This window comes from Embiotoca jacksoni, unplaced genomic scaffold (genome assembly GCF_022577435.1).
Source record: "Embiotoca jacksoni isolate LCO1_2020_lvr unplaced genomic scaffold, fEmbJac1.0.p SCAF_27, whole genome shotgun sequence".
NCBI lineage: Eukaryota > Metazoa > Chordata > Actinopteri > Embiotocidae > Embiotoca > Embiotoca jacksoni.
Genome location: NW_027185378.1, coordinates 771,816 through 787,112, shown reverse-complemented (window position 1 = coordinate 787,112; position 15,297 = coordinate 771,816). Strand labels below are relative to the sequence as shown.

Sequence of the window (15,297 nt, the reverse complement as noted above, 5' to 3'; positions counted from 1 at the left end):
CAGCCTGAGCGCAGGAGTTTATTTTGAAGGAAATATGGAGCAGAGCAGCGTTCAGGTGCTGCGCTGTGTTTCCTGCATGGATGCTCTGAAACACTGAATACACCAAAGAATAAAAAGCCTCGTTGAAGGAAAATATGCAGCGACAACAGAATCAATTCAGCAGCTTCAAAACACAGCGAATGCAGAGGTCTGACGTTCGGCAGCGTCTCGGAGGATGAAGCGTCTCGAGGATTTAAAGGAACTCTGGCTGCGGCTCAGAGGTCCGGTAGGAACGACTCGGCAGTCTGAACCCGGCGGAGAGGCGGAGTCTGGAGGAGACACAGGAACCTCATAAAAATGAAATCTCATCAGTTGGACTTCCTGATGAAGAAGATCTCAAATATAACAGAACTTTGGTTGAAGAGCTCCACCTGCAGGAGGGTTCAAGACTTCATTAAATCACTCACTGCTTCCAGTCCGTCCCTCCTTCCTGTCCCCGCTCTCCTGTGCCCCGTCTCTGCACCGACGTCCCGCAGCGTGCGGGACATCGTGGAGGACGTTGTGAGGCTGCCGAGCTCCTGGCGGCTCGTCTGCGGACCTGAGACACAAACAGTTTAAATTCTCCTTCCGGAACTATTCTGTCGGACTTCTTCCTCTCTGCTCTGAGGTGTGAAGGTGACACCGGGTCCTGTACCTGCAGACGGACTTGTGGTCCTCAGCTTGCGGCCCGACGGTGCATCACCGGTCTGGTTCTGACCTGGGAACAGAACACGGTGAGCCGCCGGTCTGAGACTCCGTCCGGGATCATCACAGTCCCGTCTCTCACCTGCCGTCCGGGTGTGTCTGGGGAGAGCGGCCTCCGTGTGGGTCACCTGGTTCTGAAGAGAGTCCAGCTGCTGGACAGCCCGCTGTTTGAGGCTGCGCTGCCACTGTAGCTCGTCCCTCATCTGGACCCGGAAGAGGAGACAAGAACCACACGGGACTTTACTCAGCTTAATATTTACTCTGCGATCGTCGGGTAGTCGTCCACGCTGCTCCTGAATGAAACATCTCAACGTAGTAAGTCAGTGGAGACATTCGGGATCCTCCGAGGATGAACCCTCCTCGCTGCAGTGATCCTCTGACTGGTCCTCTGGCGCCACCATGAGGCTGAATCCGGTCTAACACGTCTCAGCTGTTGGCTGCTTTATCTTCATCTTTTTCTGTTCTTCTCATGAACTCGGACTGAAGCTGCTCCGCTGACACTTCTCAGTCGACTTGTTATTTTTCTATCGTTCAGTGAAAATCCAGGTTTTCTTTCCTTCTTTTGTAAATCACCGTTTTCTAAATAAAGTTTATTACCGTGAAAAAACAAAAAGCTGATGTTGTGCAGTGGGTTTTTAGCGTTGTATTAAAGTGGGTTTTTACTGGAGGACAGCACACACACACACACACACACACACACATACATCAGTGTGATGCGTCTCCGACCTGCCGGATCTCTTTGGCGCTGCGCTGCCTCTGCAGCTGGTTCATCCTGCTGCCTCGATCCAGCTCTTCGCCGAGTTCCTTCAGCCGACTCTCTCTGTCCTCGACGTCGGCCCTCATCTCTTCCAGGTTCTGGACCCGCCGAGAGTCCAGCTCCTGCCTGCGGCGGGCCTCCAGAGCTGACCGGTGCCAGGTCGCCTGCAGCTCCTGGGTCTGTGAGTATCAGTGGAAACAATCCGTGAGGAGTTTTACATGAATTGTGTGACATAAACGTGTTCGTATCTGCCTCGGTGTTCTGGATGCTGCAGGATGTTTCTGTCTTTATGCTCAGAAAGATGTCAGATGCATCTGAAATCCACCTTTTTCCTGCTTCTTCATTCAGCGTTCAGAAGCTCCTACAAATCCCATGATTCCTTTCGGCTGTTGATGGTGTTACGACCCCTCCCCCTTTTCTGTTTGCTGGGGCTCAATAGCATTACATTCACCACTGATTGCTGCTCATCTTCACACCTCATCTTTCTTTTACGGTTACAGTTTGTCAATTTCACAATAAATCTGAACGTTGGCATTTCGGCCCGTCTCGTCTCCTCTTTTGTCGTGAGCGTTGAGCCGGTTTGTGACTATGGTTTAGAGGAGAAACGTTGCAGCGTCACCTTCCTGCTGAGCAGCTGCTTGGTGCTGCTGCTCTCCTCCTGACAGCGACTCAGCGCCCGCCGGACGACGTCCAGCTCCTCCTGCAGGAACAGCACCTCCTCCTCGGACGCCATCTTCCCCCTCAGAGCCTCGCAGCGGCCGCTCGCCTCCCTCTGGACTCAACGATGAAGGAATCAGCTTAAATGTTTACCAGACAAAATAAGCTGTCTGCTAAACACATTTATTATGAGCTTTAAAAAGGACAGTTTACCTGCTGACTTTGCAGCAGCTGTCGGTGAAGTTTCTTCTCGTCGGCCATCTTCCTCCAGCGATTCAGAGCCTTCAGCTTACGGAGCAGAGCGGTCAGCCGGCTGTTCTCCAGACTCAACTCATGGACGTCCTCCTGATGGACAAGTGGGACAGAGTTTACAGGTAGAAACCTTTAACTGTGACTGTACTTTTAAATGTACCTTCAACTGTTACTGTGCCTTTAACTGTAACTGTACTTTTAACTGTGACTGTACCTTTAAATGTACCTTTAACTACGACTGTACCTTTAACTGTTACTGTACCTTTAAATGTAACTTTAACTATGACTGTACCTTTAACTGTGTGTTTATCTGCGATGCTCCTTCAGTGTCTGTGTTGCAGCCGTACTTCTTCTTGACCTTCATCACTCTGTCCGCTCCCTCCTTCCTTATCCTGGTCACCATCACGCTGACGTCTCGCGCCATCTTCCAGCGATACTCATCCAGAGTGGCCTGACATACAAACACGTGGTAACAAAGAACAAAAATCGTTAATGGTTCAAAAACTAAATATTAAACTCGTTAACTGGTACACCTGTTGTCGTTGCAGGCTGATGAAGACGAGGAGGAGGAGGAGTCTGACCTTCAGCTGGATGCAGGTGGAGAACAGGTGTCGGACCAGAGGATTGTAGCGCTCCCTGAACCTGAGACTGAGGTGCTCCTCTAACGTCCTCCTCTCCTCCTCCAGCTGAGCGACGGCAGCCTGCAGCGCCGAGATCTCCATCATCATCCCCCGACACAAGTCCGACGCCTGGGGGGGTAGAAACACAGTACCAGAACCGGGACCAGAACAAGGACCAGGACCAGAACTAGAACCAGGACCAAAACAGAGGGAAACACTTCAGGTCCCATAAGCTCCTCTGAAGGAGTAAAAACCCAACCTGTGTGCGAGCATCACTCCTCCGGGCGTCCTTCAGACTCTTCACATCCTGCAGGTAACCGTGGAAACAGATGTCGTTAAGATTTAAGTTCAAGATCTCTCCATCGGATATTGTGATGTTTTCGGACGAGTCGATGCTCCACCTGCTCTCTCTGGTACAGAAGCTGAGTCTCCTGCTGCAGGATGCGTTCGTAAAACTGGGAGTAAAACAGGAAGCTGCGACGCTCGCGCTCCATCACGGAGGAGGAGAGGAGGGCGAGACACCGCTGCAGGTGGTCCTCAGAGACCTTCAGCTGCAGGACAGACAGCCAGGAGTCGGGATCACTGACCAGTAAACATGTACAGTAACATCCTGATGTCAGAGGAGGAGGTGGAGTGTCCAGCTGTCCTGCATCCCACATTTTGATTAATTCATTTCCAAGTTTTAATAAATAAGATCCCGTGTTTCAATTAGTTACTTCCCATATTTTAATTAATGTGTTCCCATGTTGTTGTTGTTTTTTATTTTTTTTTATAATTAGTTCCCATGTTTTAATTAATTACTTCCTGTGTTTTAATTGATTAGTTCCCACGTTTTGATGATTTGTTCTTAAAACTGAAATACTTTCAGTTTACATTCTCATACTGGAGGTAAACACACACAAAAAAAAGGATAAATATGTCATCATAAGACGTGTCCAGCTGCAGCGTGTCCCAGAGGACACAGCGTCCTCATGTCTGTCCCACCTGTCCCTCCGCCTGCTCTGCTCCCTCCATCAGCTGCTGGATGAACGTCTCCACCGTCGGCGGTCTCTCCGGAGGCAAACTGAACTTCAGAGCAGTTTTCTTCCACAGGTCTGATGAGTCACAGAAGATTTCACTCTGACTGAGACTCTTCAGTCTCTACCTGTTAAAGGTGGAGTCTGTCGTTTTTTTTTTAACCTGTGGGGAGTCGATCATCCCGTCGAGTTCTCTCGGAGACCACCAGGCTCAGCTCCCTGCTGATCCTCGTCTGCACCGCCCGGATCATGTCGGCCTCTGAGAGCTCCATCAGCAGCTTCAGCTGAGACACACACGCGCGTCACAATGTCTCCTTAAGAGGACACGAGGACGAACCTGTGCAGGTGTCTGTCGTGCTTCTACCTGCCAGACTCTCACGTCCACCTCGGAGGCTCCAGCAGGGGGCAGCAGAGAGCGGCTGCTGCAGACTGAGGCCTCCTCCTGGAGCTCCTTCCCCATGTGGTGAGCCAGAGATCTCATACTGGGCTGGAAGACTTCAGCTCTGGAAGGAAAACACTCAGTTTAACTACCAGTTATAAAAGACGTGAGGTTAAAAGTTTATTATTGATCTCTTCTCGATCTCGACGTTCATTCACCTGTAAAGTCTCACGAGCTGCTGATACGCAGCAGGTGAGCCGAACACCTGTTCTCCCAGACGCCTCTGAGCCCAGCGCTCCTTGAAGACGTGGAGCTGCTTCGTCAGCAGGAGGAAACCTTTCAGCGTGGTTTGGACTCTGATCGGGTCCTGAAGAGGAGCGGAGGAGTCCATCTTCTTCCTCTCCTCCTCGTCTTCATCTTCATCTTCTGTGCAGCTCTGATCCTCCTGCAGAGAAGATAAAATTCAGGTCACATGACGTCACAGCACATCCGACTCAGGAATAAATCCATAAACTGTCCTTTACTTTGTTCGGTTTGCCGTCCTGCTGGAGGTCATCTTTGCCGCCATGGAGACGAACAGGCTCCGCCTCCCTATCGCTGTTCAGGACATCCTCCATGAGCAGGGACAAGCCGTGGACGGCGGCGTTGGCCTGCAGTCGGCTGCGGTCGCTCAGAGAGCTCAGACACAGCTGCAGGAAACAGAAACCATTTGTATCATCCTGAACTTCTCCAGTCTGATGTTTACAGAAACACCTGAAGTTTAACATGTGAAATCTATCTGAGAACAAACATGAGGTATTAAATATCATTCTTACACCTGAAGGTAAAGATGGATATGAAAATGTAGATGTTTTTACTGGTTAAGAGAAACATAACGAGGTATTGTGATCAATATGAGGCTCAGAAATAGAAAGATTCATCCTCTGGGGAGCCTGATTTATATATCTGTTGTTTATGAGTGAAAACTTTATTATTTAGGATGTTATAATTTAGGACCATCCTCCGATAGTGTTTTTATTCAGTCCTGGACCGACGTTACCCGATGACATCATCACATTCAACATGTTGGACGACCTGAATGCAGAACTCGACAGGCGGGACGTCCCAAACACGAAGAGGCTGCAGTCCGTGAGAGGCGATGAAACTCCTCCAGGGGAACATCGTCTGAGCCTGCAGGGGACGGAGGGACAGGAGTTAAACTCATCTTCCACATGAAACACAAAGCATGATGGGATGTTTATCATGGGATGTTTGTGATGTTGATGATGTTGGTGATGTTTGTAATGTGTGTGATGTTTGTGATGTTTGTGATGGGAGGTGACGACCTGATGGCCTCGGGGCTCCAGCGGAGGAGGGACAGGCAGCGTGAGGCTGAAGACGTCCGGCTGGATGATGTCACTCAGCAGTGGAAGAGCAGCCTCCATGTTGTCAGTCACACTCTGGAAGGAAGTGACATCACCGGAGGAGAGGAAGGACTCCCTGAACGCAGAAACAACTTTTACTTCATAAATATGATTCCCGAGTTCGACTGTGACGGCGGAGAGACGCGGAGAGTGGAGGGAGGCTAACGTGTTAAACAGCGGGACGTGACGTGACCTCTGACCTGATGAGGTTCCTGACAGCTGTGTCGAACTGCAGCAGGACGACCTGCCGGCGCAGCTGCAGCAGACGGCCGACAGCCTGCGGGCTGCTGGAGGCGGACAGACGCTCCACCTGCTGCTGCAGATCCTGCAGCTCCGCTCCTGAACGGCAGAGACGCAAACATGCGCCTGATTCCTGCTGCTGTTCGGCACAAACATTCATCCGACAATCATAGCTGTCTCCGACACATTTTGTTCAAAAAAAAAAAAATCATCCTAAATTTGACCCTCAGATTTCCCCTGACGTTTCATATTCTGAATCTGCATGACAGCATTTTAACATCAACAGAAAATATTCCAAGTGTTGTGTCTCAGTTTTGATTTATTTCAATCTCTCGTTTCCACAATGTTTGTCAGTAGCAAAATTTAAAGTAATTTATTCTCCATCTTTCCCGCCACTGAACAGATGATTCGTTCCGGTGTGATGCTTCTTGTGTAAAACAGACCCACCGACGCCCTCGGCTCCCCCCCAGTCAGCTGACAGATGTGAGCCTGCTGCATCCCGTCCTCTCCTCCAGCGACTGGACTCTCCTCTGTTTCCCAGTTTGGAGAAACTCACCAGGTGATGAACGATGTCGCGAAGAGCAGAAACGATCTGCAGCGTGTGATGGAGAGCTTCGGCACGGGCCTGAAAAAAAAACACGAGGTCAGTGCAGGAGACACACGTCAGCAAACACAGGCGGAGTCCTCCTCCTCCTCCTTTTCCTCCTCCTCCTCCAACAGGGAAACAGGGTTCCGGTGTTCCGGTGTCTCACCGGGACGTCCCGTGTTCTGAATATGTGCAGCACCTCGGTGAAGTGGGGGATGTACCACAGGTTGAGGACAGTTTTACCGTCGTCACTCAGCAGCTGCAGCGGCCGACGGTCAGACGTCCTGTTGGAGGGACAGTTTACCGTCTCGGGTTACAGCTGAAGGAACATATCTGCAGGTTTATTGTCCAATATTCACCTGTTACCCCTTAATAACACAGTAAAATAAAACACCTCATGAAGGTGTACCCAAAATAAACTGAGTTATTAATTATTAATTAGTTATAGAAGTTTAACTTCTATAAGAAACACACTGGGGAACGGAGGGTTAAAAGTGTCAGAGTGAGCGGCGCTTCTGTCTCTGGGGAGCAAGCCGGTTCACCGGAGGGAACGTTCATGCCGTTTTGGAAATCCTCAGAGTGCATTCCGCTCTGCAGCCTGGTGACGAGGCTCTCCTGCCCTAGGCCGGACCAGCGCCAAGCTCAGATCCCGGGGGAGGGTGCTGAACCCCGGGACGGTGAAGTACTTTTACATTGTATTTAGCATTTATTTGTTTGTCTTTGTTTCGTCCTATGTAAATTGTTTAGCACACCTTACTTATGGGACAAGGTTTATTACAATATTTACCATGTTTTTTTTCTGAGAGGAGGTCCAGGCGTTTCCAAAAAAATAAATACATATTTGGAGATGTAAGAAGTGGTTTGGTGGAACATGACATTTATATAAAATAGAACATTAAACTATTTACGACAACACGGATCAAATCACAAGAATCCGAGCTTTCCAACTGACATGCAGTCACAGGTGAACTGTAGAGCTGTTTACAAACCGCAGACTGTCGGCCCTCTTGTGGGCTATTGGAGTTTTAAAGTTATTCCACTGATTTTACACGGAACGTGTGTTTGCTGGTCCTGAAGAGTTTGTTCCACATGTAAAAGTTGTTTAAAGGCCTTCTGTGGCGCGAGGCCTGAGTAAAGGCTGATAAATCTCAACTGAACACAGCTGAATTTCTCAACAGTCACAGTTGATTGGCATTGTGGGTAATGTAGTCTTCATGTTTTGATAAGAAAGAAGTGTACACTGAACAAGAAAGCCGATATCTCTGGTTCTGTTCCATCAGTTTTTATCCTGTTTTACAAACTGTCCAGTGATGTTTGAACCAAAAATGCAAAATTAGGCTGTTTATATGTATATTTTGTATATTGTCTTGAGTATAACACACATTTATGATTTAGTGTGTTGACAGACAAATATTTTGTTGAGATTCTGTGGTGTCATTTTATATGCATCATATAGTGTTTTTGTCAGGGATAATATTATATTATTTCCTTTTATTAAGTTTAGTTGTATTTTTGATGTGTAATAATATTTGGTACACCTCCTCTGAGATTTACCTATGACCTGTTTTGCTGTATTATTTAAAGACTGCCAGGTTGAATGGTAAACTACAGTTCCCTACATATTGACTGAATTTGTGCTTTGACTGAGTTATTCTGTATTTCGCACATTGATAATATTTCCCACCGGTCGTACCTGTTGTCGGGGGAAAGGTCAGCTCCTGCATCCAGGGTGACTTTGGGCTCGGCAGCTCGTCCAATCACGAAGCAGGACTGACGAACGGAGGGGACGTTGTCCAGCAGGGAAGTCAGACTGTAGTAATACGAGACGATCTGTGCTGTCACACAGTGGACAGACGTGTGGCTGCAGAACCTGTGGACATTTACCTTCAGTCAGTTCATCTTTAAACAGCTCTGAAATATAAATGACCCATTAGGAGTTGCACGTTGTGACTGAAGCTGTGAATCTGTTTCAGGGACGTACTTCTTGAGGAAGTCGATGATGTGCTCCCGTTTGATCTTCGCTGCTTCCTCCTGCAGAGAGACGGACATTTGTTTTACTTCAGTCACATCAGTCCTCCCGTTGCTGCTCCTCGGCCTCCTAAACCATCCGCTCACCGGGGTTCTCATAAAACTTCCCAACGCCTGCTGCTTCTTCACAAATAGATCCAGCATCTCATCACGCAGACCTGCTTTCTGCAGCTGGATGGACACAAAGGCCTCCCTGAGACAGGAATGTATTTCATTAAAGAGCTCGTAAAGAAAAGCTCGTAAAGAGTGAAGCATCTGACCTCTGATTGGAGGAGGAGGACGAGGGAGAAGAGCTGGATGTTTCCCGTTTCCCACTTCCGGATTCAAATGTTCCATCTTTGTGTTCACTCTGAGAATAAAATGTAAAACAAAGTGAAGATTTAACCAGCAGTTACCAGAAAGAAACTCTCTCAGTTAGTTTTATTAATGAGCTGATTTAAAGCTGTTTTGATGTGAACAGTAACTGTCAGATAAATGCGGTGCCGCCGCTCTGAGAGTATAAATATGACTTTAACATTCACCTCCGCTCTTTGTGCCCAGTGACAAACACAGGCGAGCTTCACCGCAGCGATGAGGGCGTTCCTCTGGGTCACCTGACAGGCCAGACTCACCTGCAGGTTCTCCATGCTGTGACTGTTCAGGAGCTGAGAGGAGATGGAAGACTTCCAGGAGACCAGTTCACACTTTTATTTCATCAGTGTGTCTGATGTGACCTCACCTGGATCACTGCCTCCTCGGAGCTGAAGCTGAACCTCCCGATCTGGGTCGGGTCCAGTTCCTGGATGCTCAGAGGAAGGTGGGCCGGGATGAACCTGCAGCACAGGTTCATATATATAACGGTGCACATGAGGAGACCTCAGACCTGTTTTATGCAAGTGTCTCAAAAGTGTAGTCACCTGTCCACCACGCTGTCGACTTCCGGTGCCGCTGTGATGAAAGCGGACCTTTGTTGCTCCTTTGGCTCAGCGAGCTCAAACTGCAGCGGCCGCAGGTGAAGGTGGAAGTCTCCAAAGCCGAGCTCGGAGGCCACGTCTCTGTACAACCTGAGAAAAGGATGTTACTGACAGTCATGTCAACAGAACACGCTTTCTCCCGTGAGGATTTAGAGGTTTCAGTAGATCTGGGTCAAGTTCTAAAATGTCCCTTCTTGTCTGGTTTCAGAGAGCGTTCGTGTCCTACTGACTGTCCCAGATGTTCCGTCTCTGACGCCGACTCCAGCAGCCGATGTCGGAGGGTGACGACCTCCAGCAGACTGCAGAAAGTTTCCACGGCGTGTCTCTGCTTCACGTCCCGCTCCTCTGCAGACCGCAGCAGGGAAAGGGCCGCCTTCTGAACCAGAACCGGATCCTCGATAAACACACCTGAGAACAGCTGCGAGGGACGGAGTGGAAGTTAGTGAGGTTGTTGAAGGATGTCAGCAGACTGTGAGGAGGGAAGATCACCTACATCCCTCTGAGTCTGACAGCTGTAGGAGGCTCCGGGTGGAGACAGACGGTCCCAGCTCTGAAGGGCCCGCTGCAGGACCCGCTGCTGCAGGACCAGTTTGTGAGGGACGCTCGAGGCTCTGTGCAGCTGACAGAGGTCAGCGTGAGCCTGAAGTAAACCCTCATAGACGGCCGAGGACAAGCAGAGAGACGGGTGGACCTCCAGGAGGAAGATGTTCATCAGAGCAGGGCTGCAAACGCAAAACATGAAGGGGGAAACACAGAGGTGAAACCCTGAAACTCTGCAGGACAGAAGCTCCACAGCTGGACGTACCTGCTGCCTCCGAGGGACACCAGATGTTTGGGGACGTAGTTCAGTGGAAGGCCGAAGTCTCGGGAGGAACCTCTGCGGTCGTCTCTCCAGATTCGCTCCAGATACTGTCTCTGTGTCTTTATCTGGAGAGACAGGAGGCACAGACGGGAGGCACAGGCAGGAAGTGTGGGGACAGACGGGAAGCGTGGGGACAGACAGCAGGATCATATGCAGTATTTGATAACTGATTCATCTCTAACTGAAACACCACTCTGATTGTTCCCAGGTGAACAGCGCCCCCTGCAGCTGTTCGTTTTTCACCTGGTGGTCCAGGACGTCTCGGATCAGCTGCTGGTGACTCTGCATGCAGCCCGTCTCCTTCCTGTAGGCCTGAACAAAGTAGTCCTGGTTCAGGTCCAGCTGTGGCCTCCTGTGCATGATGTCAGTGAGAACTCGGGCCAGCGCACACCTCTCCTCGGCCCCCGCTGCGTGCTGGTACGCCTCGTAGTAACAGTTCAGGAGCTGCAGGAAACCGATTTCAGAATACAATCACTGATGTTTTACACTGAATAGACAATAAATTCTCTTTTTAATCTGTCTACCTGCACTTTACTCTCCAGAAACTCCACCTCACACGTCCACAGGTCGAGGAGCACCCTGACCCGGTCCACCTCCGTCCCGGCCCGGTCGTCTCTGTCTGCAGTGGAGGTTGGCGCCGCCTCAGTTCTGGTCCCGTGTCTGCGGATGAAGTGCGAGCCGATCAGGAGGATCTGGTCCTGCAGCTGGTCCAGGTCCTGCAGAGCGGCGTCGTACACGATGAAGAAGCCTCTCTGGTCCTGAGTGTGGATAACGCGCTGCTCATGGCTGTAGAAGTCCTGCAGGTTCTCCACCTCTGCAAACTGCATGAACTCTGAGCAGCGCACCTGGAACAGGAAGAGGTAACATTCACACTTCCCGTCCGCATCACGCTGCATCACACTTGGAGACGTCACCTTGTAGTCCACAGGAGAGTTGTGGACGTGCTGGAAGGAGCCCAGACCTCCGGCCTGTCCTCGCCCTCCTCTGGCTGCGTTCATCCAGCCCGTCTCCTCCGCTGTGCTGCGCAGTTCCTCGTCCTGCTGCTGCAGACCGGCCAGGTCAAAGGTCAGAGTCCTCTCCACGGAGCGCAGGTAGTTCAGCATGCCCAGAGAGATGCGCTGGGTCACAGACACAGATCAAATCACTTCAGAGACCAGAACTCACCATCTTCATCGCTCTCCTCCTCACCTGGAGATCTCTCAGTTTCAGGTGCCGCAGGAACACGAGGGACAGGTGAGCTCCTCTGGTTCTGACTGGATCTGATGGGCCGTCCTCCATACTGTCCTCCAGACCCAGGATCTGCAGACGGTCCTCCAGACTATGCTCCAGATGGTCCTCCAGACTGTCCTCCAGACCCAGGACCTGCAGACGGTCCCCCAGAGAGGAGCTGTTTATAGAAGAAGCAGGAATGTGATACAGGTGAGTGCTTTTATTGGAAGTGAAGTCATAAGTAAAGTGAAGGCAGACAGCACTAATGTTTGAAGTTGTTTGGTAGGTGAATAATTTAATTTCAGTTTCCTCTGCAGACTCTGACCCACCTTCCATCAGTGGACGTCGGTCTCTCTCCGTCGCTGCCTCTGGACCTGCTCGAGCGTCTCATGGTCTCCTAACAACACAGACGTCACCTCCATCACATCAGCAGCTCTCACAGTGTCTCTCATTGTTTGTTGAGGTGGTGGATACCTGAGCGCTGTAGAGACGGGTCCAGATCTCGGAGACCGCCTGCCGTTTGTTCTTCCTGCTGCGAGAGACGGAGGAAGACGATAAGACGCCAACAGGAGGAGAGGTCTGATGTTTCAGATCTGCAGCCACGTGGAGCAGATCGGACTCCTGGTCAGATGGAGGCGTGGACGACAAGGTGGGAAGTTTATATAGAGAGGAACTAAAAGTTTGGTTTCAGGGTGGAATAAGCTGCTCTCACCTGCAGAAACCTGCAGTGTGCCTTCATCAGCTCGTCGACGGAGCTCCTCTCCTTCAGCTCTGTGAGGATCTTCTGCTGCCACGGATCTCGTCTGGGTTTCACCTGCAGGACCGAACCAGAACAGTCAGCGTGAAGAAAACCTTCCTCACCGACTGTTTCACTGTTTAATTCTTTCGAACCCGGATGAAGGGGATCCAGTCGGCCTCCTTCCTCAGAGCCGTGTCGGCGTTCCTCCTCCCCCACTGGCTCTCCGTGGCGTCGCTCCCGTCGTACTGAGGAAACGTCTTCATCTGCTGCTGTCGTCTGAAGACGCGTCTGAAGTGGGTCCACACCTGGTGGGACAGCAGCACACCTTTTAAATCCACCTTCACACATTTAAAGATGAGCTGCTGTCGGCATGGTTGAGTGTCGTTACCACGCTGAATAACTCCATCTCGTCTGTAGGAGTCCTGACGTTCTCCGCGTCGTACGGCAGGTGGAAGTCGGTGATCAACGCCTGCAGCTCCGGTAGCAGCTCCTCCAGGTGAGCCGTGTGGAGGGGAACAGGGTCGGCCTGACCTGAAGTACCTGTGGGTTTAATATATTATGTGATGAATGATTCCTGCCTGTTTTCTGAGGAAAAATCGTGGAAGTTGTGCTGCTGCAGATATTGCAGACATAGCTTTAATTTAAGTTAATTATTGTGCTCAAAAGATCACGATTGCAAGATTTCTTGGAGGGACTGAAATATTATCAATGTGTCCCAAAGAAAGTTCTTAATCGAAGCACTGGACGCTCTCAAAGTCACCAGAATAAAAACCTGCTTCATGAACTCGCACCTGGAGTTTCCTCCACTAGTCAGGTTTAACATTTAAAGTCCAGATTAAATTGAAAGGTGAATTTGTGGTTTGAGTCTCACCATTATCATGTAAAGTTCCCTCATCAACCTTCAGTTCTGCGTCTCTTCTTTCACTCGCCGGTACGTAGTGCAGCGCCTGTTCAGGAGGATGTTTATAACTTCTATCATTTGAATTCACAGACCAGAAACAGTAAACTGAGACACGGGAGGTCTTTTTTGTTGTTGTTGTTTTACTCTGAGGAAGTTGTGGATGTTCTTAACAGCCTGCAGGTGGCAGACCAGCCGGCGCAGGTAGATGACCACATCGTCCTGAGTCAGCAGATTGGCGATGTTTCCCCGGCCGGTCAGCATCTTCTCTCTGCTCGCCGACAGTCTACGCGCTCTCTGAATGGCGTCCTCGTACTCCTCCGTCAGGTACCGCACCTGGTCCTGAGAGAGAGTCACGAGTTGGCCAATCAAAAGGTTCTCAGCATCTCTAGTTCCTCATCACGTCTGCTCCGTGAAGGAGAGAGGAGATCATCCAGCAGAGGGTCCTTTTAAAAAGCTTTGTTTCCTCCTGTGTTTTCATGGATTCACACTTTTACAGAAACATTCTTATAACTGGGATTTCTTTTTTTTTTTTTTCTTTCTCCAGTTGCCGTGACGACAACAGCACATCTGGAAGCTAATATCTTTCTCAACAAAACGTCACAACTGTCATTTGATTTTCTTTGAATATTTGTAACGTCTCTCGTGAACTGACATTATTTAGATTTAATTCATTTAAAGTATCTTCTTTCTTTTTGTTTCTAAATCATTAATATTTTGGAGGATTTGTAATCTGTCACAGTGCTGAGGTTGATACAGGTTAAAGAGCAGGAAATAGTTCTGTGACCACATACAGATCATTTCCTTAATGTCATTGAAAAGTATAATTATAATCAGGTCGTCACCTTGTAATGAGGATAAAGCTCCTCAATGACGCCGGTGTGGCGGCAGAATCTCGTCCATCTGAGCATGAGCTGATACTTGATCTGAGCCAGGTGAAAGGACCGGTCCGTGTAGAACTGAAGAGGAAACAACACGGAGGAAACTATTTTAACCTGATTTATAAATCCCTCTTCTGTCTGTCAGGGAGTTGGTCTTCACCTGGTGCAGCAGCAGCGGCAGGCTGTCGGGACTGTACTCCAAACTCAAGCAGCTCTGCAGCTCTCTCTGTATGACGTCAGCCGCAGACCGGACCGGCAGAGCTTCGGCCACCTGAGACCAGGAGGAGACGGACACTCAGCAGAGACACAACGAGAAGCTGAATCAAGTCCAGCGTGATGCCTTCAGGTACCAACACATGTTCTTGTACTCACCTGCAGCCCTCTCCTCAGTGCATGCTCTCTCTCCACGCGAAAGAAGGAAACATCTCTGGGAGGTGGAACAGAGCTGAACATTTTTTTAACATTAGTGACACTTAAAGAAGCTTTAGGGCCAAACGGCTTTTAAAACCAATCAGCAAACCTGTAAGAGTTGAAGCCCTCTGCTCCCGGTGGGAATCCATTCTCCTCGATCTCGGCCCGCAGAGCGGAGAGCTGCTGCGACAGCTCGGCCTCCATCTGCTTCACTTTAACGGAGGAGGAAACTCTGTACGCCTCACACATGGTCCAAATCTTCATTCAGCTTCAGCACAATCAGAAATCAACTGAGATCCAGACTTTTCAAAGTAAAAGCCTCCTTCGGTGCTGCTAAATCTCAGCCCCTGAGCTGTTTGTTGTGCTGTTTCCCTGGCGACCAACCTCCAGTGGTCTGTGTCGCTCTCTAACTCTAAATTAGGTACCTTACTGGTGTGAAATGGTAGTTTTGGGAATGTAGGTCAAAAAATGGAGAAAACAAAAATATATTTAATATTTGATTTTAATATTATTGTTGCATCATAAGTGGCTTAACTTGTTTTCAGTTTTCTGGATCAGCCAAAAACAGACACATGGGTAATCTATCCATAAACCATTTTCTATTTTCTTTTTTCCACTGAATTTACCAATTTCATTTATTTTTGTACCACATTCCTCAATCCAGATGCATTTTTGGCCCTTCA

General features: G+C 49.5%; 1 protein-coding gene and 1 long non-coding RNA gene across 2 annotated transcripts; one reads left to right on the top strand and one right to left on the bottom strand.

Annotated features, from left to right (window-relative positions):
- Positions 1–218: 218 nt before the first annotated feature.
- LOC138204984 (uncharacterized) lies at positions 219–14,933 on the bottom strand. Its single transcript, XM_069160589.1, has 46 exons — positions 14,724–14,933; positions 14,576–14,648; positions 14,364–14,474; positions 14,168–14,281; positions 13,470–13,664; positions 13,296–13,371; positions 12,813–12,964; positions 12,577–12,729; positions 12,398–12,499; positions 12,160–12,306; positions 12,015–12,082; positions 11,665–11,863; positions 11,391–11,594; positions 11,001–11,321; positions 10,720–10,920; positions 10,420–10,541; positions 10,108–10,336; positions 9,845–10,032; positions 9,558–9,704; positions 9,380–9,473; positions 9,183–9,305; positions 8,922–9,010; positions 8,749–8,854; positions 8,615–8,664; positions 8,327–8,503; positions 6,800–6,917; positions 6,495–6,672; positions 6,008–6,146; positions 5,730–5,883; positions 5,479–5,574; positions 4,929–5,093; positions 4,623–4,849; positions 4,390–4,528; positions 4,189–4,309; positions 3,994–4,103; positions 3,411–3,560; positions 3,269–3,316; positions 2,971–3,138; positions 2,682–2,840; positions 2,351–2,482; positions 2,100–2,252; positions 1,450–1,659; positions 806–926; positions 674–736; positions 447–577; positions 219–308 (listed from the first exon to the last, which is right to left on the bottom strand). Exons 1-46 carry the CDS (start codon positions 14,876–14,878, stop codon positions 255–257), a joined length of 6,432 nt encoding a protein of 2,143 aa, XP_069016690.1. The 5' UTR covers positions 14,879–14,933; the 3' UTR covers positions 219–254.
- LOC138204989 (uncharacterized) lies at positions 11,807–12,954 on the top strand. The gene is made up of 3 exons (XR_011178841.1): positions 11,807–11,895; positions 12,003–12,732; positions 12,842–12,954. It is a non-coding gene; the product is annotated as an uncharacterized lncRNA (long non-coding RNA).
- Positions 14,934–15,297: the final 364 nt, after the last annotated feature.

Excerpts from the sequence above, each read along its gene's own strand:
- LOC138204984 (XM_069160589.1), bottom strand. The coding sequence starts at position 14,878 with ATGAAGATTTGGACCATGTGTGAGGCGTACAGAGTTTCCTCCTCCGTT. Across the intron at positions 11,322-11,390 it reads ACTCTCCTGTGGACTACAAG|GTGCGCTGCTCAGAGTTCAT; the intron begins GTGACGTCTCCA and ends TTCCTGTTCCAG. Across the intron at positions 578-673 it reads GACCACAAGTCCGTCTGCAG|GTCCGCAGACGAGCCGCCAG; the intron begins GTACAGGACCCG and ends TTTGTGTCTCAG.